This window comes from Myxocyprinus asiaticus, chromosome 21, assembly GCF_019703515.2.
Source record: "Myxocyprinus asiaticus isolate MX2 ecotype Aquarium Trade chromosome 21, UBuf_Myxa_2, whole genome shotgun sequence".
Taxonomy (NCBI): Eukaryota; Metazoa; Chordata; class Actinopteri; order Cypriniformes; family Catostomidae; genus Myxocyprinus; species Myxocyprinus asiaticus.
The window spans coordinates 36,422,972-36,448,821 of NC_059364.1; the positions used below are offsets into that span (position 1 = coordinate 36,422,972).

General features: G+C 37.7%; 1 protein-coding gene across 1 annotated transcript in view; it reads left to right on the plus strand.

Moving 5' to 3' along the window:
- The window catches only part of LOC127412168 (tetratricopeptide repeat protein 7A-like), a 72,497-nt gene extending 56,208 nt beyond the window's left edge, over window positions 1-16,289 (plus strand). The window contains exons 20-21 of the mRNA XM_051648319.1: window positions 5,868-6,070; window positions 15,692-16,289. Coding sequence (XP_051504279.1) covers window positions 5,868-6,070; window positions 15,692-15,910 — 422 coding nt within the window. The 3' untranslated portion in view covers window positions 15,911-16,289. The remainder of the gene's footprint in view (window positions 1-5,867; window positions 6,071-15,691) is intronic.
- The last annotated feature ends 9,561 nt before the right edge of the window (window positions 16,290-25,850 follow it).

Consider the following 25,850-nt stretch of genomic DNA (forward strand, 5'->3'; position numbering starts at 1 on the left):
TTGTTCTTGAGTGGCTAGGGTTTGAGATCGATGTGGTTCGATGGGGTTCCTGATCAGCAGAGTTTTGAGATTGATGCAATAATCCATGTAAAACACAGTGGAGAAAACAAATCCACGCAGTCGAGACGCGAGATGTAGACAACAGAGAAAAAGTACGAAAAAAAGAGAGAAAACAGGTGTGCGCGGTAAAGTACATGCAGTTCAAACAGTAGAAAAGCGGAAAAACCCAAAGCACACGGTAAAATGGTAAAGGATAAAACAATGAACGTATAAGAACATTTGCTGTTACTGAGGTTGAGGTACAGGCAGGTTTAGGAGTAAGGGTTAGGATTAGAGTTAGGTTTTGGGTACGGTGACCAGATTCCTGCTTGTGGAAAACAGGACCGCCCCCTCCCAGCAAAAATGAAATTGACATATCCTTAGCTAGGCGCAGATCAATGCGAATTAGAGGGTAAATCTGTAACTGTTGTCACCTTGTACATTTCACTGGCAGTAATTTTTCTCACTATGTGCTTGCCTTTCAAGAGTTTATCGTAAAATGCAGAGCAGTCCAGTCCAAAATTAAGATGGATGAAAAGCATTACCTTCATGACTGTTACACTGAGTCAAGATTTATCCGGTGTCCATGCTGCATTCATTAATGAGAACACACACTCCACAGATGCAGATGTCCCAGGCAGGCATAAAGCAAACTCCACAACCTTGGCTAAGATTCTGAAGTTGATGGTCTTGCTCTCAAGCTCACGAAAAATGTCTGTCCATCTCTCAGACATGGCCGTCTTGTTTATGTTCCACTCAGTGATGCAACGAGTGACAATGTTTTTCACGCAAGCCCACTCATCAAAGAGCGTGGTTTCGTCAATCAAACTGTGAGTGGGGATTCTGGAGTAGAAGTGTTCGAGGCTGCTCTGAATGTCTTTTCACTCTGTGATGTCTCTCATAGAGACTTGCACGGGACAGTAGATGCTCCCGCCCCCACGAGTCTTCCAGCTATGGGTAAATAGTGTGATGGTAACATGGCATCACCGGGCGGAAGAACTTCCGAGACGAAATCAACGGCAAGGGCAGACGGGCTGTAAAACAGCTCAACGGCTACGTGTTCGTGACCAAGGCGAGCCACCGAATTGGAGGAATTTGGCTGTGGTCAGGCCTGGAGAGGGTTGGGCTTCGCCAGGCATCAGATGCCCTAGACACGCCACATGATATGAAAACCAGTACAAAATACATACCAGATCGTTCGTCGCCCGAGTCGCCAAGGACCGCACCTTCCGTTGTGCTTCAGGGCGGAGGTGGAAAGTATGCTACTGGTGCAGAGAGCAGAAAGATGTGTGCTAGGAACAACATCACCATTGGCACCTGGAATGTTAGAACACTAAGAGCAGCAGGCAAGCTAGAGGAACTCACACATGAAATGAACAGATACCGCTGGAACATCCTAGGACTCTGTGAGGTAAGATGGAAGAACATTGGAGAAAGAACTACTTTGGAAGGTCACAAACTGTACTTCAGTGGCAGAGAGGACAAACATGAACATGGAGTTGGGTTCTTTGTTCACAAGGACAGCATAAGTACTGTTATGGGGTGTCAGCCAGTCTCCAGCCGGCTCATCACCATCCGACTCTGGGCAACCCCTTTTAACATCACCATCATACAGGCATATGCCCCAACATCAGATTATGATGACGCAGATGTGGAAGACTTCTATGACCAACTACAAGAAGTTATGGATAAAACACAGAGGAAAGACTTTCTGGTTGTGCAAGGCGATTGGAATGCCAAGATAGGAGAGGACACTTGTAAGAACTGGAAAGGAATATGTGGGCGATACTGCAATGCACAGACAAACGAGAGAGGCCTGAGACTCCTGGAATTCGCTAGCTACAATGACCTTATGCTTGCAAACACCTTCAGCCAACACAAAGTATCCAGAAGATGGACATGGCACAGCATAAGCAGATACCAGCACAATCAGATTGACTACATCATGGTGAAGAGGCGCCTACAGTTGAGCGTTAACATCGCCAAGACTTGAAGTTTTCCAGGAGCAGACATTGGAAGCAACCATGATCTGGTGATGATGACCTCCAGGCTACATCTAAAGAAGGTCATGAAAGAGAGCCACACAAGAATAAGGTTTGACCTCGAGAAACTGAAGGATCCAGAAATTGCAGAGACCTTCCTAGCAATGATTGGTGGGAAATTTGCACCGCTCACCATCCTTGATGCTGACAATACAGACATGGACACATTGATCATCACCTTCAACACAGCAGTGATCGAAACAGCCAGTGAGATCCTTGGCAGACATCACCCAGTCAAGAAGCCCTGGGTCACAGCTGATGTCCTGGACATGTGTGACAAGAGGAGGGAGCTGAAGAAGAAGAAGAATGATACAGTAGGGGCAAAGCAGTCAACCAGGATTAAGGATTAAGGCCACAGAGATGAGATGCTTCCGAAATATCCTTGCTGTCTCATACAAAGATCATGTCACCAATGAAGAGATATGGCAAAGGATCAGACAAGCCATTGGACCTCATGAGTACCTCCTGACCACTGTGAAAAAACGCAAACTTCAGTGGTACGGGCATGTCTCAAGATCATCAGGACTTTCCAAGACAATCCTGCAAGGCACCGTACAAGGGAAAAGAAAGAGAGGCAGGCAGAGAAAGAGGTGGGAAGACAACATCCGAGAGTGGACAGGCTTGACATTGAGCGACTCCCTGAGAAAGACAGAGAATCAAGAGGAATGGAGGAAGCTGGTTGTTCGGTTTTGTGTGGTGCCCCAACGGTCTACCAGACTAAGGGACTGAACTGAGATATTTTTACTGGAAATCAAGACAAAAATACTTGTCTTGAAAATAATTTTTTGCAGTGTAACACAATATGCTTTTTAAGTCCTTGTGGTCGTGTAGTGATTCGCCTCAGTCTGGGTGGCGGAGGATGAATCCCAGTTGCGCCTGCGTCTGAGACCGTCAACCCGTGCATCTTATCACGTGGCTTGTTGAGCGCATTGCCACGGAGACATAGCGCGTGTGGAGGCTTCATGTCATCCCCTGCAGCAACCACGCTCAACTCACCATGCGCCCCACCGAGAACGAACCACATTATAGCCCTCCCTAGCAACCGGGCCAATTTGGTTGCTTAGGAGACATGGCTGGAGTCACTCAGCATGCCCTGGGATTCGAACTAGCGAGCTAACGAACTCCAGGGGTGGTAGCCAGCGTATTTTACCACTGAGCTACCCAGGCCCCTGTGACTCCTTTTTTAGTAATTTAATCTCTTTTTGAAGATCCTCATTAAATGTACATGCTTCCATAACATTTTTCCAGCCACAATTTCATCTGTGTGCTCTTTCAAACTGACACTAACTGGACATCTATTGATAGGGGATTGTGATTGGATAGTTTAATCCAATCATGTACTTCAAATAACACGGTGTGATTTAATTAGTTTTATGAGCCGTATCCTTGGCTACCTTTGATTAGAATACTCACGTGACTGAGAAAGCCACACAGGCGATAGAGAAATTTTAGGAGAGGGGAAATATGGGACAAAACACAATTTTTTCAGAATAAGTCTGGACACTAGAAAAAGTGCTTAAATACGGGACTGTGCCGGGAAAAACGGGATGTCTGGCCACCCTAGTTTTGGGGTAAGTGTTGGGTTAGGGGTAACGTTAACACTGTAACTACAAATGTAATTAAATGCAAGTACTTCAAATGTAATTACAATGCAACAACATGTATGTACATAATAAGTACATTGTATCAAATGGTTAAGTACATAGTAGTTAAGGCCACCTAATATAAAGTGGGTCCTAAAGACTTTTGTTGAACATTTAACCGGCCCTCGCTTCCTCCTTGAGAAAAAAGTCAGAGAATTTGTCACAAACAGATATTAGCATTTTTAATTCAATTGTTCATATCAGGAATGGGCATTTGCACTAGTAACAATGTAATAATTGATATAAAAAAATATTGTTTTTTCTAATAACAATACATGAAATGTGTATTTGTAATTTCAACTAGTAAGGTATTAATTATAGATATAAAAAAAAATTAAATTACAGATAATTGTGAAATTCTACTTGTAAAAATGCAATTACAGATATAAATTATTATGTTTTTTACTAGTTGAAATTCCATATTTGGTATCAAGAATGGGTATTTCTGTGAGTAATAATGTCATTTTTTTATATCATGAATTAAAATGTTTACTAGTGCAAACCTAATTACTGATTACTGTCAAAAGTTAACATTTTCACTAATATTAATTGAAAATTGAAAAGTCAGTCCGGCTTGCCTTTTGTGATGTGTCTTTGTGATGTCACAAAAACCGTTTGTTACATCAGAATCATTTTTGCAGATGTCACAGATAAACATCACTTTCTGTGATGTCTATGTCACCAAAACCTAATTAAGACATCAGAATGGTTATTGCTTATATCTCAGCTGTCTGTGATGTGTCTTTGTGATGTTACAATCATTATTATATGTCAGAATCATTATTGCTCATGTCACAAAGAATGACCACTATCTTATGGATAACTGTTTGTGATCACAAAAATGATTATGACATAGAAATGGATGTCAGATATTATTAAATTGAAAAGATAATAAAGAAATCTTAAAAGGCGTTCTTACAGTCACATGATTACAGATATCTTAAATTAACATTGCCTCTAGTGAAAACTAAATTCTAGATATCAACAGATATTAGAATTTTTACAAGTTTTAATTCAATTGTTCATATCAGGAATGGGCCTTTGCAGTAGTTACAATGTAATTATTGATAGAAAAAAATATAATTTTTACTAGTAAGAAGAACATAGCTGATTTGTGTATTTGGAATTTCAACTAGTAAGATATTAATTAAAGATATATTTAATTAAATAAATTGAATGACAGATATGTGTTCAGTTCTGCTAGTGAAAATGCAATTACGTATATCAATTATTATGTTTCTTACTAGCTGAAATTTCATGTTTGGTTTCAAGAATGGGTATTTCTGTGAGTAATGATGTAATTATTTCAAGAATTAAAATTTTTACTAGTGCAAGCCTAATTACTGATGTCAACATTTTCACTTGTATTATTTGAAAATGGATTGCCATATGTGATGTCTTAAAACCATTTATGACATCAGAAATGTTATTGTAGATGACATCACTATCTTTAATGTCTTTGTGATGTCACCAAAACCAATTAGGACATCCAAATGGTTATTGTATATTTCTCAGTGAAAGATCACTGAAGACTAAATTTTCATGCTGTAATCAGTATTATTAATAATTATTAGTATTCTTAATCATTTAGTAGCATTATTGATCATTTGTATTACACTTATGCTTTTATATTATGCTGTCTTATATGCATGCCTAAAGCCTAGTGCAAGTCAAAATTTATATAAGTCCTTTATGCAAGTCTTATATAATTTGAATACATTAGTATTGTTTGGACGTAAAGTTGCTGAGAAGGACATTTCAGAGACATGTGTTTCAAAATTATGAGGGGAAGGGAAGTAATATAGGCTAATTTTAAACAGTGGAAGGATCTGTTGTTGTTTTCCTATGGATGTATTTAAATACGCCCTGTACAGTTGGAATCTTCAGAGAAAGATTGGAATTTTACTTTCTCTCCTAGGTCTGATAACAAAAAGAACTAATTAATTCACTGATTCTTGACAAATAAATTTGTGTCTGGCTCCGTGACTTTTCAGCAGGGAAAGATTGAAGTTCAGCTTCTTCAATCACTGTCTTTGATGTTTCTATGTGATGTCACAGAAACCCATTACGGTATCAGAAACATTATTGACAATGTCATAGTGAGTGCTCACTGCCTCTGCTTTGTGATGTCATATGTGAACAGGGGAGTTGTTCGTGGCTGATGGGCGGATGAAGGAGGCTCAGTTCTGTGTGCAGGAGGCAGGAACTCTTTTCCCCACCTCACACTCAGTGCTGCTGCTGAAAGGCCGTCTGGCCGAGCTCAGGGGCAACGACACAGAGGCCAAGACCCTGTATGATGAAGCTCTCGCCATCAACCCCAGAGGACACCACATACTGCTGCACCTGGTGAGTGATACACATACATACCATACACACCGGAATCACACATTTTGACATCTGAAGGTGCATATAAAAAGATGCTTTTTGTGTTGGGCAATAAGAAAAGCTTTGGAGACCAGGGTGACGTGGAATGACGACTGAGCCAGTGCACATGTGGCTTACAGTACATACATACAGCTATACAACCCACAGTGATATCTGAGCTAACATTAGCTCTGCCTCCACTCTCTTCTCTCATTGTGACTTCATAATGTCAGGCCCTTCGTTACTCATCTTCACTGGAGTAACTGGAGTGAAGCTAGGCCATTTTCTCCCTATATTTGGCCAATCAGAGCACGGTTCCCCGCTATTTTTGGACAAAAGACGTACACTATCAATTCCCAGAGCTGATGAGATCTAATTCCGAGCTAGCTGGTGATGCCCTGCATAGTCCACACACACATACACACACACACACACATATTCTGCCTTCATTAGAACATTGCACCACTGTTAAGCACTAAACCATCAGACTTAAAAAGATAGTTCACCCAGAAATGAAAATTCTGTCATAACTTTCTCACCCTTATGTTGTTTTAAACCAAATGTCTCTCCTTCTTCCTTCTTACATGGAAAAGGAGATGTTAGGCAGAATGTTAGCCTCAGTCACCATTTACTTTATTTGTACGAAAAAAAAAAGAAAGCAAAGCAATTAAAGAAGAAAGAAAGCCATACTTGTTTGGAACGATTTAAGGGTGAGTAAATTATGACCGAACGAGATTGAATTTGAGTGAATTCGCCAGCTGGATTCAATGGGGAGCTGTTAACCCACTTCTATTCATTGTAACACTTCTTGCGTTGAGTGCAGCAGGGCAGCAATGCTCTCATTAAAGCAGTTCTTCCTCAGAGGTATCGCGAACAATGAATTTCAGAGCCTCTCAGTTCTGCTGACAGGGTATTGCAGAGTTAAAGAGATAATTCACCCAAAAAGGAACATTATGTCATAGTTTACTTTCCCTCATGTCGTTCCAAACCTGGGTGAATGTCACGAAAACATGTCCAGGGACAATGTTATACCAAAAAACATATATACTGTATAGACTATATATATATATATATATATATATATGAAACTGAACTCTCAGTATCGGCCGATACCGATACTGATCCCGATCCGATACCAGTGTTGTTGTTTAGAATATCTCTACCTCACTTTTTGGAACTAATTGGGGGACACTTTTATATTTATAAAGAAACACCATCCTCAAACTACACAATTTCATTATAAAATAGAGAAAACAAAAACAATTACATAAAAACATGTTTTGCCTGTAATAATAATAATAGTTTTTCATTTTTATTATTATTAAATGTTTGAATTTTATATATTGGGATATTCCTACTTGATATCTCCGATTTCTGACAATAAAGGCATTCCATTGCCAGATGCTCAGAAGATGATGTGTAAGGAAACAAAACTGCAATACATTTGTGCTACAGGTGAACGATTATCATAAGAGAGTATAATTTACCATGTTTTGAAACCTGTCTCTGCAAATGTTGTTAAACAAGCTTTAATATCATGTAATGTAGGAACTTTGACTCATTGATCGATATTATTTAATAAAAGTGAATGTGTATCACTAACTTTGTACATCTCCCTGGGTGCTGACATGTTTGGGTGACATCACGCACCTGCATCTCGGCGAAATCGGAGTTGAAGATTTCCCCACGAGTTTCCAAATTGGAAGTCTGACTTCAAGTGGCGTTCCATTGCACTTTTCATAGTAGGATGTTCGAAGTAAATTCTTATCTATGTTGTTTTTGACTACGTAAAAGCTAAATGACGTTTGATTAGTTGTGAATAAAATCACATCTGGTTGGTCAATGATAAGCAGCAGTCACGGAGAGATAAAGTATTTTTCTCTTGCGCAGTGTGTGCCGCAAGCAGTCGTGCACGAATAAAGCAGCAGGATGTCCGTGAATGTGTCGGAAAGTGGCACTGCTTCGAGTACCGCGTCCGTTTTGCTGCCTTCTGCCTCTCTCTCGTTGAAAGTGAATAAGTAAAACTGCTTTAAATTTAATTTCACATTACAGTAATGAGCAAGAAATTGTTTCACTTAGAGTAATTAGAGTTGGTAGGGGAATGTACGTGGTTGTCATGAAAATACAAAATTGTCACAAAGCAGAAAAAACTTTTAATCTTTAAAACAAGCTTAATTTTCTGAAGCAAAATATATTGTTATTTTTTTTCTTTTGATTTTGGGGTGAAAGTGATTTACAGGTTTTGTGAGATTCACCCAGCCAAATGACTTTTTATCTTCCATGGAACATCAAAGAAGTTGGTAACACTTTATAAAAAGGTTCCATCTCAGGGCAAGCAAAGCCTTCACTGCTGGCCTAACATTCCAAATAAATACATATTTTTCATCCTTTCATTCTCAATCACCTTTTTGCCTATGTATTTTTAATCGCTTTCCACTCTTAATTAATCTACAAACAAATAGAGAAAAACAAAAAGTTTATCCAGTCAGAATTTATTCCTTGATGCTTACAACCAAAGTGTGACAACTGTTTCACAAATCACATGCCTGAAGCAGCGCATGAGTTTGAGATCCACCCCCTCAGGCCTTCAGAATTTCTACAGAATCCCTCAACAGTGTAAGTGAATGAGCAACTAAAGTCAGATTGTCCGATTCATCAGCCAATCAGATTGATTTATTTGTTCTTGGTGGGTGTGATCTTTAGGATATGTCCCGTCGAGGCCTTCTAGCTGGCCTTGAGTGACGCAATCACGCTTTAAGTGACGTAATTTGAAAGCGAAGTGCACAAGATCTTGCTGACTGTCATCACTATCGCTATCACCATTGAGAAAGAGATCCTTATGGATTTAAAAACACGAGATGTTCTGCATGACTGTGTGATTGCTTAATTTATTAAACAGGAAAGGAGGACTGATTTTCACTTCAAGTAAATTGGTAAGTGATTTTGCATTGTTATAGCAACATTTGTTTATTGTAAATTAGGCTGCTTGAGCATTCAGTGTCGGATCAAGTTTTGAAAAGTAGTGCTGTGTTCCATTCAACTCGGAAAGTCGGATTTTACAACTTCCTGCCAGGAAAAGTGCAATGGAATGCATCTTAAAGTCAGAATTACAACTTCTAGGCTCGTGCAGAAATTCTCAACTCCGATTTCACCGAGATGCAGGGGCGTGATGTCACACAAAAATGTCGGCACTCAGGGAGATATACAAAGTAAGTGATCAACATTAACTTTATTAAGTAATATCGATAAATGAGTTAGTTTCCACATTACATGATATTAAAGCTTGTTTAACAAACGCCTGCAGAAACATGTGTATAAAACATTATAATCTCTTTTGATAATCATACACCCGAAGCACAAATGCTAGTGCTGCAGCATTGTTTTAACAGTTGGGTTGCTAAGAGACATCTCAAATGAGAGTCAAACCCCTGCTAAGCTAATGGGAGCATTGCAGTTTTGTTTTCTTAAACGTCATCTTCCAAATATCGGGGAATGGAATGCATTTATGGTCGGAGATATCAAGCAGGAATATCCCACATCCAACTTGAATGGAACGCAGCATAACCGTGTACCCTGACGAAACGAAATTTATTGCAAGCAACATTTAAATCGCAAATATTATTAGATAGATTTTTCCAGATAGATTCATATGAAAAATTATGATTTTTGAATGTCTGTTCGGGAGACGTTCTTTTCACAAAACAGTCATGCTGCAGTTAAAATTAGGCTTGCTTGAGCATTAAGTGTCATTTCAAGTTCTGGCTTTCGTGCATGGACATGTTTTTAAAACGTCAATTGGTATTACTAGTTAGCTGCTACATAATGTATGATGCCCAAAGGCATAGGGTGTCTTATTTATTGTGAAACTGTGTTTTCTTAATGGCATGAATCACACTGAAGGCCTAGACTTTTAATGCACGGCCTGCCACTGTTAGTTAACAACATTAGTTAACATGAACTAACAATAAACAATACTTTTACAGCATTTATTAAACTTGGTTATGCTAATATACACTAAAAAAATTAAATAAATCAAAAGTTGTATATGTTAACATTAGTTAATGCACTATGAATTAACATGAACTAAAAATGAACAATTGTATTTTTATTAAATAACATTAACAAAGATTAACAAATGCTTAATATTGTTTGCTAACATATTGTTTAATGTAAGTGCATGATACCTAATACATTAATTAATGTTAACGAATGGAACCTTATTGTAAAGTGTAACCAAAATGTTAAATAAAATATCCAGTTTGCTATCTTACCATATAACAAAAGCAAACAGTGTCCAGAGACTGTCAAGCTCCAACAAAACACCATAATAGTATCATAAAAGTAGTCAATTTGACTACTTCTGAAGCAATACAACTGCCTAGTTTGAGGAACAGACTGCAATTTAAGTTGTTGTTCTCCGAAAATCTTCCCCTCCTCTTTAACTCTCAAATCTCAGTCAGTCTTCTGCATCTCCAAGAAATCCATTAAAGTCAAACATGGTGTGTTGGTTCATTTTTTGGGAAATATTCCTTTAAATGATAAGAGGAATCATGCACACACGTGCGCGCGTAGAGGGAGCAACTGAGGAAACAGGACCTGATTAATACTTCACCATTTTATACAGCTGATTTAGACACATCATGGAAACTCATAGCATATATGGATCCACATGAATGTGTGCTCAGGGCATCTTGCTGGGTATGTTTGATTTAGGGATGTCAGCTGTGTTGAGTCAGACTCAGTGTAAGTCATAGATCTTATGGCATATGAGTTTAACCACACCAGCCTCTGTGCTGTGACTCTACTGGACCCACGCACACAAACATCATAATACTTGTTCTGCCTTTGTATGTGTCTTTTCTTTTCTGTAATTCCTTTCTCTGTGTTTCTATATGCACTCTCTCTTGCTCTCTTATTGGCCTGTCAGTTGATTAGATTATGCAAATACATTATTTATAACACTTCACTCCTTCTCAGGCCTGTATGGGATGCCTAGCAACCAGGCAGTTGTATATACCTCAGTGCAAGTGAGCTGAGAATGAGACATAGAATGAGTGTTAAGGTCGGTTTGTACAGGAGGTAGTGAGCATTAAAGGGTCATGAAACAGTCCTCTTTCAGCTCAAGTCTGCCTCTCAACCGTTTAGAAAAATACAACTCAATTGGGCGTGGACAGCTGTGAGAACAAGGGCCCTAGTGAGTGGGGCAGGGCAGGGGATAAAGAGATAAAGAGATAAAGGGGCAAGCAAACTGTCATCTGTTAGTTGCCCATGCCGGTTCTCACTAAGTATCAGGATAATGTATGACGAATTGTAAGATTTGTATGGCTGGCAAAGTTAAAGTCCAACTGATTGTTGAACGCCAAAGTCTGAGGGAACAAAACAATTAGTCACTCATTATTATTTTACTAATACAGGTAACAGCGTGAAAGATTCTCACAATTGCTTGTGACAGAATGCACAAATAAATTACACACTGTTTTGTAAGCTCACAATACAGCACACAGAATCACACTGGTCATTTTATTTCTGTAATTTAATGCGCAAATAAATGCCAAGCCATGTACTCTGTATTGAAAATATGTGAATGTTTTTGACACTTAAATAACTTTTGAGACTTATTTTAAGGCGTTATTCACAAATATAAGTGCTTAGATTGGTTTTGACACTTACATTAAGAAATGGATGGATGGATGGATGGATGGATGGATGGATGGATGGATGGATGGATGGATGGATGGATGGATGAATGGATGGATGGATGGATGGCGTTTGTGTCTGGGACAATCAATGTAAACCTCATCTCAAACGAGTCCCAGTCAGACACAGTCCACCTCACCGCATTTCTCACAACACTCACGTTAATAAATGCATGCTGCGTGAACATTTAAAAGGTGCTGCCCTTGACTGAAAGCCTGTCCTGTCCCTCTGTCAGCAGCGTGGAGGGGACTTGCGTCGCAGGACTATCTACTCTCTCAACTGAGGCGCTTGAGAGTTTGAAGCGCTGGTCATGTGCATAGCAACGACACACTGATAAACCTGCGGCGCTCGCTTTTCAAAGGGTAAAGGCCACTCCTTTTCATGAATAATATCGAGAACACCCGTGATGTAGAGTCACTGAAATTCAATGGAAAGTCTAAACCTTGTACGTCACGTCCTGTGACGTTGACTCAATATTCACTTCAAACTCGGAAGACGAAATTAGCCCAAAAAATGTCTAAATTAACCCTTTTCCTCTTGAAATTAAAAATAACGAATGTTGAAATTCTCTTAACTTGTGTGCAAGACATATATACCTGTTAATATCTCAAAAAAATGTGTTGTAGTGTTCCATGACCCTTTAAAGTCACTGTGCAGTTTTTGCAGTAAGGAGGTGCTTGCATTGCAGTTTCAGCGGAGGGTGATGCCAGAGTTACAATCAAACAAGGACTTCATTACACCAAGTCGCCAGTGTAACCTGTTGAATTCAGTTGGCTAGGACAGAGATTCCCATTGAAATCAAATGGATTTGCAGCAAATCTTTGATGCAGTGTAAACTGAGTGTGTATTTGCCCTTCTGCCTGCCTGGAAATGAACTACACACTTGCAATTTCTACATTGAGGCACGAGCAAATTTTTGTCTTCTGTGTGTTTTTCTGGTAGCGCTTTACAATAAAGTTCCATTATTTAACATTAGTTAATGCATTAGTTATCATGAACTAATGATAGACAATATATTTTTTACAGCATTTAATAATCTTTGTTAATGTTAGTTAATAAAAATACAAGTGTTCATTGTTAGTTCATAGTGCATTAACTAATGTTAAAATATACAACTTTTGATTTAAAAAATGTATTACTATATGTTGAAATTAACATTAACCTAGATTTATAAATGCTGTAAAAGCATTGTTCATGGTAGATTCATGTTAACTAAATGGAACCTTATCGTAGTGTTAACGTTTTTCTATCAAATGTAGTTGTGCGTGTGTAAATGAATGGTGTTGTCATGTGTGTTTGTGTCTGTGTGCGAACACAGCATGTGTGTTCTCTGTCTAGTAGCTGGCACTGATCCCAGCTGGATCAGATCAGTATCCCGTTGGATTAGCAGGGTTCATATACAGGCCTGCGCTGGGTCGTGACCCTACACTAGGATTTCAAGTAGCACCTCTGGCATCTGAATGTGTCAAATAGCAAATTTTTGCCCAAAGCTGCCAGCCTCCTGGAAGACTGTGAAGTATATTTACATTTGACCAATCCCTGCTGTTTGTGTTTTTTCTGTTCCACTGTTGAGCCAGTCAGGTATAAGGCTCAAACACAGCAGCGTCACCAGACCAGCCTCTTGCCAATTTCTGATTGGTCAACAGAACTGTCAGTCTATTTCTGCAGCTGTGTTATTCTTTCAAAAGCTTTTAGTGGATGTATAAAGTCAGTTCCCCTCTGGTGTAGATCATCACATTAACAATGAACATGTTCCACTAATGTTTGAAAATCAGACAATGTCCTAATAGTGTCTTTTTTATCTTCATTTTGAACAAATATATCTATTTCTTTATAAACTGAAACCTAACAAACTTCTTTTTGTGAAATGTTATTCTTAAAAAGTGTTTGTGCTATATTTCTTCACAATAAATGCCACTTGCTTTGATATTTTGCTATATAATTTAAAAACATCCCAACATTTTTAAGTGTGGCAAAGTGTCCAAATACTTTTTGGGGCCATTGAATCTGCAAGCCTCACAGATCTTGTCTTGCTTTTCTCTCTTCACAGTGGAATAATTTTCCACTCTGATGTGCTTGTGAAATGGCTGAATAATCAGCAGTCATGTGCCGCCACTTACAAATACAACTGTGTGTGTGTGTGATTGTGTGTGTGTGTGTGTGTGTGTGTGTGTGCTTGCTGATAGAGGGGACAATGAAAATGTAATTGCAATGAGTAAATCATGCTGTTGTTGGCAGGATTAGGGAAAGTAAGGACACAGTTTTACCCTAGGCGTACACAAACGCATTGAAATGCACTAGCATAATACACTTACACCATTGTTCGAAACACAGCATTGCACATTTAATTTAGAATAAGGAAATGAAAACAGGGCTTGAATACATATTCATCTCTCATTTAGATTTCAGATTCAAGAGGGTTTATTGGTATGTTAAAAAGCTTTACATTGCCAAAACATCAGTAACGTTATATATACTGTACATAGACACACTCTCACACACATACTGTATACATGAAATTTTAATAAAAGAAATATTAAAGAAATACAAAATAAAAAATAATTTACAAATACAAATAAAAATGCACACACACGCATGTTATTTAAATAAAATAAATAATAAAATAAAATAATTCCCTTAATTTACAAACACACATCACACATTACACACATATGAATGTAATTTAAATACAATAAATTAAAGAAATACAAAAACAATTTTTTTACAAATACAAATACAAATGTACACATATGCATGTCATTTAAATATAAAAATAATACAATTAAATAATTCCCTTAATTTACAAACATACATCACAAATTACATACATATGCATGCAATGTAAATACAATAAATTATTAAAGAAATATAATATAAAAAATTATTTTCAAACACAAATCACAAATTACACACATATGCATGCAATTTAAATAAAATAAATTGTTAAATACAATATACAAATAATTTACATATAAAAATGCACACGTATGCATGTAATTTAAATATAAAATTATAAAATAATTCCCTTAATTTACAGTCACACATCACAAATTACACACATACTGTATACATGTAATTTAAATTAAAACATTTTTTAAATAATACAATACAATATAAAATAAAATAAAATAATTCTCTTAATTTAAAAACACACATCTCAAATGACATGCATGCAATTTAAAAATAATAATATAATAAATTAATTAATTAAAATAAATAATAATCTTTCTCCTATTTTGAGTTCTTCTATGGACCAAGTAATCACAATCAAATATAGCAGAGATGAATAAATGAATTAAAGACCCTATAAAATGACTTGATGTTATCAGTTTTCTTTCCTTTTTAGGAAGTTGGGGCAGGGCATATTAAAGATCTCCTCTCTTTTTTTATAGCCAACACCCTTTAGTTTGACATTTAATAACAACTTGCTGCATTAATAGACCTTATGCGGAGAAGAACCATATTTGATTTTTGACGGGAATGAAAACATTTTCTGGAGTTTTTTGTCTACTGAAAGGTGTTTTTTCAATGTTTTGTCAGCAGAAAAATAAAAAAAGAACAATTGAAACAACAGTACAACCCACTGAAGAGACTGAACTATCCGTTTATTAAATACCATTAGCTCGGTATGAAAAATTTGAAGGAACGTCCTCATAATGATAATAAATAGACTGGTATATGAGTGCGTAATGTTTTTGACTCAGTTTTGAGTCCACCACTCTCCACTTTACACATACAAAGACTTTTATAAAATGTATAGAAGCGCAACATCAACACACCATCACAAGCATCCCCCATTGACAGTAAACACAATCCCCACAAGCATCTGTGGTTTTTACCTAGAATATAAGAGAAAAAGGAACAGTCTGGCCAAAATACTCTCTATCTCTCACTTCCTGTCCACAGGGGAAGTTGTTGGTGCGCACAGGCCGTGTGGGTCTCGGGGAGAAGGTGCTGAGGGACGCAATACAGGTCCAGAGCACGGCGCATGAGGCCTGGAGCGGGCTGGGAGAGGCGTTGCAGAGCAGAGGCAGTCCACAGGCTCCCGACTGCTTCCTCACCGCACTGGAGCTCGAGTCCAGCTGCCCTATACGACCCTTTACCATCATCCCACGAGAACTCTGACACCCGTCCATAGTGTCTCAGACACACATACACACACTAATACATGTACGTACATGAAAGGAATGTGTATGATTGGAATGAATGATGGAATATCATACACCAATACAAACATACACCACTATGCATATCTTTGAACACTCAATTCAGAATGAACACTTGAAGGATTTTCTTTGTAAATGTAACACGTTTTAATGCAGGTATGCTGAAAAACACACTCAGATGAGTCTTTTTGTTTCTCAGGGAAAAAATTATTGAATCATTCCAGTCATAGCTCACTTTAAACTAAATTCTTTTAGTATTTAAACTGTATGCCCAATAATCTGCTGCACTGTATGTTGGTTAAAGTTCGTTCTTCCCATAAAGAATGATTTTGAAATCCCGTCCTGAGTCATTGTTTTCTGTTCTATGCATTCCATATTAGTACCAGCCCTCTAGCTCAAACAAGTCAGATCTTATGTAATATTTCCAGTGCTGTTGGTTAAACCCTTGCTCTTCTTTCTCTGGGGCTGCTGTGGTTGCCTAGCAGCTGGCCGTTGTTTGAGTTTCTGGGGAGGCTGTTGGATCTTAAGCACGTGGGTCTAAAGCCTCATGGAAAACAGCGCTGTGCTATTTTAGTCGGTTCTGTTTGATGACGGGATCAAGAAGTTAATTAGGAATAGCGCAGAATGCATAGATCATTGAGTTATGTAAGCGTTATAAGTGGGATTCTTGTTTACTTGCACACATCTACAGTATAGATGCCCACAATTTCTCTTGGCACAGATGCACTAGTATTCTTTTAAATGCTATCTTTCTGTCATCCTCCAATTTCTATTCTTTAAAACAGGTCTTTCTGCTCTCGCTGCATATTTCAGCTTTGTGTTGTTCTCAATGGCTTCCACATCATTTCCATTAAAGCATTATTGGCTGGAGTATTGAAAGAGTATTTATAAATGTAGGCTATAACAAATCATGAGATTGACTACTGTAATAATTAGATTAATGTAGATCTTATTAAGTTGGTTAGTGAGTCTTTTTTGTCTGAATATAATAAGTTATTCAAAAATATATAAATACATTATCATTGCAATTCATTTGGACAATGATTTGAATTCACAAATGATGAACGTTTTAAATTTCTGAACAATTTCTTTTTCTTTTGGAACTTAAATTAAAAAAAATGGTGGTGTTACTATCCAGAGATATAAAGTCTCATTATAAAAGAAAAAGTAGTTTGCCATAATCATTTATTTGAAAAAACAATACAAATCTTTATTTCTCACTGGCCCACATTTAAATGTTAAACAAATACTACTATATCTAATACTACTAATCATCACATTCCTTATAACAAAGTCTTTCTAGCAAGTCAGTCCACTGTCGGCCATGTTTTGAACGCTCTCGGGACACTATTTCCAGTCATGACAGTGCAGCTCTTATATACTTGAATGGGGAAAGACCGAAATCTCGTAAACGGTTGGTCAAGATTATATTTCATATCAGCAATAAAATGTGATAATATTGGAATCATAAATTTTGCTTCTTTACCTCATATTACACAAAAAATGCAATTTTCACGGCTTGTATAGCTAATGCACATGTGTGTTCTAGAGTTGATTGACAGGTGATGTCTGTATCTAAAAGGTGATTGGCTCTTTTAACTGTAAGGCGGGACTTTCTTTCTGACCGTTGGGTGCTCAGAGCTCCTTGGTTGATTTGAATAAAAGTGGCCCATCTCTGCAAAATAATTCCTGATTATAATATCAGTTTATGTATGACTGACACTTTGAATAATGTATCATCATCTATCGGGGCTGAGGGCCGGTATTTTTATATTAAACAGTTAAAAGATATGGTAGTAAGCATTAAATGTTTGTTTGTTTTTCTAATTGGCAGGCCTTTTTATGTGCAAATTTTGGTATGTTGGAAAAGTTAATGAGAATACTACACTCTTATTGGAAGTTAAAACCACAATTAAATTAGCGAAAATGTTTAATAAACAAATACACAAAGGCATTGTGTAATTTAATGAGCACTTGTGAATGATGGCCTTTGAATTAACCCTTTGATAAGCCCCGCCTTAAAAGCGTTTCTGACCAATCCTGTCTTAGCAACTGTTGCCCCGCAGCCACTTCTCTGACAAGTGCTTAACTTTAAATAAATATTCTGAAGAGCATCCTATGGAATAAAGTGTGTCATTCCTCATTCCCAAATGAACGTATGACATCAGCGAGGACACTTACATTTGCTCCAAGGTAAATTAAAGCTAATAACTGAACATTAGTTCATTTACGTATTGATTCAGTTCTCAGGATTCACAGCATAATAGTGGGTGTGTTATGAGATGTTATAAGCAGTTCTTTTCACTGACACTAATGTCATGAGGTTTGTAATTGCTATTAAATGACGTCTTTCAAGTGACTGTAATAATCATTTGCCTCATTTCTGATCCACAGTCTCCATAGTTTTCAATCAAATTACTATGTAATTGAACAATTTCTTTGACAAAAATGTATTACAATGTCTCTATTCATTCCAGCCCACTTAAGAATATTATCCATTCCATTTATGAGAATATTTTTCCAAAAGCCACTCCGTTGACGGCAATCTCTCATTCATTCCTATGAGGAGTTCTGTAGAGCTTGTCAGAGCGAGCGACCATAACCGAGGGGGCGGAGCTTTGCGAAGGATCAATTCTGTGGAACTCATATTCCATGATGTGATTCCAGATTCCATGTGGGCCTACTAATCCCATTCTCAACTTCTCAAAAACATGAATAACCAACACTCCTGGAAACATAACAATTTTATGAAAAAAATCTGAATTTCTATAGCTTGGTATTATTTAAAATTTCACAACTTAGTCCCACTGTCCACATATGTTGCCATACATTTTTAGGAAAACAATTTTTTTTTTTTTTAGGTTTCTTAGGGGCTACTAGTTACAAATAAAAAAGGGGAATAGAAAATACACATAGCAGTCACACAGGGGTCTCAGGGGGTTAAATAAATGGTTTAGATTTAGATTAATTTAAATATGGTTAACTTTTCATTGTATAAATTTGGTTCAATTAATGCCGAAGCAAATGTAGCTACATTGCCATTTACCAACCATATACCATTAACTGATTTGTTTAAAACTTATGAATTTTGTTTACTAAGTTGTAAAAGTTCATACACCTCATTAATTACAATCAAATCCTTCAGATTTATTCTGAATTAATAACACATTTAAAGACAAACGTTTAAAAATTGCTCAATTCAGTTTGAAGGAAATCTGTCATCCAGTATAATTAAAATGTGTAAATCTTAAAAATAGTCAAATATTTTTCAATATATTGTTTTATACTTTAAATGAATGACTATAATCCAATAGTTTTATAATGTACCACCATTTTGACAAATAAATGGGAAAATAACTTCCAAAACCAATGTCACTGAAGAAGTGGGCAAAAACTAATACTCTATTACAGACTACAGTAATGCTTAGGATGGTAACAGCACAGACAGGTCATCACTAAAGAACGTGTATGTCATGCCCTGACTCATTTGTTTATTCATCTGGATTGATTATGTGCTAATGACACAAAGTGACCTTGTTTCTCGGGTTTCACTCTGCTGTGTACTGTACCTGGCTGTGTGTGTTACTGTGAGCCCATGCCTCAGGGTGGCTCTCTGGTTACTCACAGGTGGCAAGCCAGCACCACTGTTCCTCTTCAGGCTGGGGCAGGAACCAGGAGTCATGGAAGGTCAGGTGTCCAGACTGAGTTAAAGCCCTGACAGCTGGCCACCCACAGTTTGATATATGTGTTTGTTTTTTGATGAGGAAGGTACAAAGCTGATACTGGAAAATGACAAAAAGAGGGCTAGGGTGTACAGGAACAATCAAACAGCTGGAAACAAACCTAATGACTTTAGATGTATTTTTATCTTTTTGGTTACCGTGTGTAGGATGATGCAGAACTATAACTCCCTTAAAAAAGGACTGTGGAGGTACTATGGTGCAGTGATGGTATCAGATGCTAACACCATGGTACTGAAACTCATGAATCATGGTATTTGCATGGTATTCCAAGGTACATGTCGATATGAATGTGATGATGAATCTGTGAATTGAACTGAAGAATATTTTTTTGTAATTAAATATTTTTTATTGATTCAAAAATATACAACAGAGAAAAACACAACACATACACAACGAATCAACATTTAACATTTAACTCCTACAAATATCCCTCTCCAATCACCAATCACCAACTCCACCCTACCCCCCAACGAACACCCCTGTGGTCACATATAATAATACACACACAATTTAAAAAAAAAAAAATATATATATATATATATATAATAAACATACATAATTAAACTAGACTTCTCTCTCTCCATCCCCTCCCCGAGAGTCCCCCAAAAACGCTAAATAATTACCCCATTTCCTGACAAACACGTTCCCAAACCCTTGCCTTCTGTTTGCCACCTCCTCAAAAGCCTCCCCATCTCCGCACACCACTCTGGAAATTATGGCGCTCCGTCCGAATTCCAACCCCTTAAAATAATATGTCTCCCAATCATGATACTGGTCAGAACCCAATTTTTTATATGTTTATCCCCCAAATTTACGCCCCATCGCCCAAAATACAAAGAAAATTTGAGTGCACAAAACGTCACACAAACAACTCTGAACCTTCAACCAAAATTCTTGGACCTTAACACACCCCCAAAAGACATGGGTTGTGTCTCCAACTTCTGATTGACATTGCCAGCAGGTGGGTGTGTCTTTAAAACCAAGCCTATACAATCTAGAGGGGGTCCAATAGATTCTATGTAAAGTCTTGAATTGCATAAGGCAAACCCTTGCATCTCTAGATACAGATTTGACATTTTTTAGAATCCTAGCCCACAATCCCTCCTCCAAAACCAAATTTAAATCTCTCTCCAATAATCTCTTGAGAGAAGCTGAAGCTCCATCCTCCAGACTCTGAATTAGCAGGGAGTAATACACTTATGCCTCATGACCTTTTCCAAAAGCAGTAGTCAACTCTCCCAGAGTATCTGCCATTTTAGTGGGGTGTGTGCTACTCCCAAAAACAATACAGAGCAGGTGGCACAGCTGTAAATACCTATAAAACTGAGATCTGGGAATCCCAAAATGTTGAACCAAATTCTCAAAAGATCTCAACACTCCACTCTCATACAGGTCACCGAGTGTAGTAACCCATCATACAATCCACTCTGTCCAGCAGAAAGGGGACTTATTAATACATAATTTAGGTTTCAGCCATATGCTTGAGGAAACATTTAAATAAATGTCCGAATTAAACACTCTGGACACTTTTGTCCATACCGAGTGCAAATGCGAGATAACAGGGTGTAACTTAACTTAACTGAGACCGAATGCATAATAATAAAACAAAATCTTGGGTAGGCCTAGCCCACCTTTGTCAATCGTCCTATGTAACTTATTAAAATGCAATCTAGGATGCTTACCATTCCAAATGAAGGACTTTGCTATGCTATCAAATTGCTTAAAATAAGAGAGGGGGGACATCTACAAGGAGAAATTGTAGCAGGTAGTTTAATAACATTAACCTTCTCAATCATAGATAAATGTAATGAATCCCACCTGCCCACATTGCTTGGAAACCTTTTTATTAAGGGGTCAAAATGAACTCTAACTAAATCAGACAAATTTGCTGGGAATAAAATGCCCAAATACTTAATGCTCTGTTTGGCCACTGGAAGATGCCCGACTGGAAAGCCGTTACTGGGCAGTACACTGTCAGCGCCAAAGCTTCGGATTTAGACCAGATGACTCTGTATCCTAAGAATTTAGAAAAGGAATTAATAATTCTATGGAGGCAAGGCATAGATCTAATGTGGTCAGAGACAAATAATAAAATATTATCTGCATAAAGCAAAAGCTCATGCGCCATACCTCACGCCACCACCTCTGGAAAATCATCTTCCCTTCTTATCATGGCTGCTAATGTTTCCAGGGCAAGACAGAACAATAATGGGTAAAGAAGGCAACCCTGCCAGGTTCCTCTATCCAGAGTAAAATAATCTGAAATTAATCCGTTTGTTTGTACCGCCGCTACCGGGTGTTTATAAAGTAACTTAATCAATCCAATAAAAGTATTCCTGAACCCGTATATTTCCAAAATTTTAAAAAGATAATCCCATTCTACCATATCAAACACCTTTTCGGCGTCAAGTGAGATGGCTGCGACCGGAGTCTGATCATTCACCACAGACCACATAATATTGATGAAACACCTAATGTTATCAGAAGAGCTGTGGCCCAGAATAAACCCCACCTGATCTATATGTATAAGAGATGTCATAACTTTACTTAATCGGTTAGCCAGAAGTTTTGACAATATTTTTACGTCCAGCTGGATCAGGGAAATTGGACGGTAACTCTTACACTCACTTGGATCTTTGTCCTTTTTAAGAATCAGACTGATCCGGGCTTGTGTTATGGTTGGCGGAAGCTTTCCATTCTTTAATGATTCCGTATAAACTTCTAATAAAAGTGGAGCCAGTTCTGTAGCATAAGATCTAAAAAATTCAGCGGCAAAACCATCTGGCCCCGGAGCCTTGCCTGTAGGCAAGGCTTTAATTACCTCACCAAGCTCTTCCAAGTTTATCTCAGAATCAAGAGAATTTTGTTGCTCATTCGTCAATTTAGGGAGAACTAATGGTTCCAGAAAGTTTCTAATGTCTTCATCAGTAGACAAAGACATGGAACTATAGAGATCAAGATAGAATCCTTTAAAAGCATTATTAATATCAATGGCTGAGGTAAATATTTCACCACCAGCAGATTTCACTGAGGGAGTGGTAGAAAAAGACTCTCTCTGCTTTATATATCTAGCCAAAAGCTTCCCTGCTTTGTCCCCCGACTCAAAATATGACTGTCTTGGCCTGAACAGCCAAAACTCCACCTTCCACGATAAAATATTATATCTGTATTTCAATCGGGTCAATTCTCTGAGGCCATCAAAAGACATTTGGCACTTCAGCTCTGCCTCGGCACTTTTAATATTCCTTTCCAACTCCATGAGTTGAGACATTTGAATTGTAGATGTTTACTTATCAGTGTAATGACTCCCCTGCTCTTACTTGAGCCAGCACTAAAGAAAACATGTCCACCCCATATCTTCCCAAATTTGTCCGCTTCCTGCGGAGAAAGATGCGTTTCTTGAAGAAACACTATATCATATTTCTTACGTTTAAGAAAAGAAATAACCTTCCTTCTTTTTATGGGATGCCCCAATCCATTCACATTCCATGTGGAGAGAGACAACCCACTCATATTAACATTTTACATTTTGACATATTAGAAAAAATAGATTGTGTGTAAAAATAAAATGATAAAGACCACATTCCTTATTGGTGCAACAATCAACCCAGAAATCAAATCAGAAAAACAAAAAACAAAAAAACGTGTGCATTAACCTTGTGCACGACAGTGCTAACCACCGTCCATCCCTCTAAACTCAAACAGTCCATGTACGCCTATAAGAGCCCCCGCAAAAACTTTGCCATCAGATTGCTCAAGTCCGATGTATCTATAAAAAAAATTGTAAAACAGAATTACACAACAGAAGATCATTTATAAAACAAACTCCAGCCAATAAGCGGAATAAACACAAAAAAACGTGTAGATTCATCCACTTAACTCTCTCTAACGTGTGTACCTCCACAAATCAAGCTCCAGCCGCTAGTGGAACCAGCACACACACACAAAAAAGCAGTCAAACTCACTCAAATGTCCTGCAAGAAATATTCCACGAAACCAACTCCAGCCAACAGGAGGCATAAGCACCCAAAACGAGCAGATTCATCCACAAGCTGTCCCGAAGAAATTATACTACACAAAACAAACTCCAGCCGCTGGGCGGAACCAGCACAAAACAAATGAAAAAGGTGCCCAGTTTCCTCGAACAGTCAAGAAAATGTTCAGTGAGTCAGGTCCACTAGGCGGCAACATGAAAATCACCAAATGGCTTACTCATTCCATTGTCTTTATGTAGGACAATGCTTGCTGTGGGCATGTAAATTCTCTACCGCCATCCTTAGTATCTACTCTCAGTTTGGCCAGAAACATCAGAGTAAAGCAACCTTCTGTTGATGTAAGAGATTCTTGCATTCCCTGAATCGTTCATGTTTCTTTCTTGAAAAATTCGCAAAGTCTGGGAAAAAGAAAATGCTGTGGTTCTTCCAAGAAAGCTTTCCTTTACTCCTCACCTCGTGTAACACGAGATCTTTAGTGGATGGTCTCAGAAATTTGTCCAGAATTGATCAGGGCTTGTTTCCCTCCATGGATCTCAGAGCAGGGATCCTGTGAGCTTGCTCGATTTCCAGCTTATGGCCTGTTATGTCAAGCAGACTCTGGAAGAGCCCATCTAGGAATTTCACCATATCTCGGCCTTCCTCCTGCTCAGGAATTCCAACAATTCGGGCATTGTTTCATCGATTACGATCCTCCAAATCCTCCAGTTTTTCCCAGACGTGTTCCAAATCTCCCTTGGTCACTAGCGGGTTAGCAGCTAATTCCCTCTCCAATGACTCCAGACAATCTATCCGTTTCTCGACGTCTCCCATTCTTGTAAACAACTCAGAGAATTTAATCTCCATGGAATTGCTCAATCGACGTATCACAGCAAGATCCTCCAAGTCTGCAACGACCTTCGTCAGCATTGCCGACACATTCATCAATTCATGCCAGATTTCTTTCAGTTAACCATCCGAATTGAGTCCGGGGCTTTCGGCCTGCCCCTGAGGGGAATCAGCTTGAGCACGTAAGTGTCTTTTAATATCTCCAGAGCCTGAGGATTTTGAATTCTTTGACATATTGTCTTCATAGAACAGTTAAGAATCGAGGTGTATCGAATCTCACCGGTTTATGACACAGATAGTATTAAAACTAGCAAAGTGCGAAGAATTTGCATCTATTGAAAAAGTGGATGAGAATTTTCTTGAAAATGAGAGGAAGCAACCATTCTAACAAATCTTTTCTGAAGAAGGAACAAAGAGGAGAGGTTACTTTTATATGTGCATTATAGTATGACAGATAAGGATATATCAAATTATTTGATTAGGTAACAATGGCTTAATTCTTCTGAATATACCAATATTCTTCGCTATTTTCAATGAAATCAGATCAATATGGTTTCTCCAACTAAATCTATCATCAATAATTACTCAAAGAAATTTAGTGCAATGATCACGGGTCATGGCACAATTAGACATATACACTGGCGGAAGACTGTCAGTTCTATTTTTTGTCCTAGATGAGAATAACATTTGTGACATTTTTTAATGTTAAGAGATCATTTGTTAGCTTTAAACCAATGATCAATATTAGACAGTTCCATATTTATGGAAGAAATTAACCTGTGTCCATCTTTGTCAGATAAAAAATATTGGCGTCATCAGCAAATAGGATATGGAATGCATTTTTTGAGTAAAGATATAGATCATTCATATAGATTAGAAAAAGCAGAGGCCCCAATATTGAACCTTGGGGAATGCCATATTCAATGTACTTCATTTCAGAAATAGAATCAATCCATGATACACTCTATTAGAGTGTTTTCTATTAGAAAGATAGCTTCTGAACCATTCCAGCTCCATGTTAATTACACTGTAAAGTTGCGATTTCTGTAATAAAATGTTGTGATTGACTGTATCAAATGCTTTAGAAAGTTCTATGAAAAAACCTATTGTTATTTTATTATTTCTCTAAATTCAGTAAAGGAGTATCAGGTATATTTGAGGCAAGGGATGGGCCCACCTGGACAAAAAAAATATTGAACTCATTGGCAAACTTCTGATTGCTGTTAATACCTGTTTCATAAGTATGTTTAAATTCAGATTTTTTGGTGTTCTCTTGTTAATTCAACCATTTATAATTTTCCATGTACTTTTCATATTATTACATACTGTTAGAAAT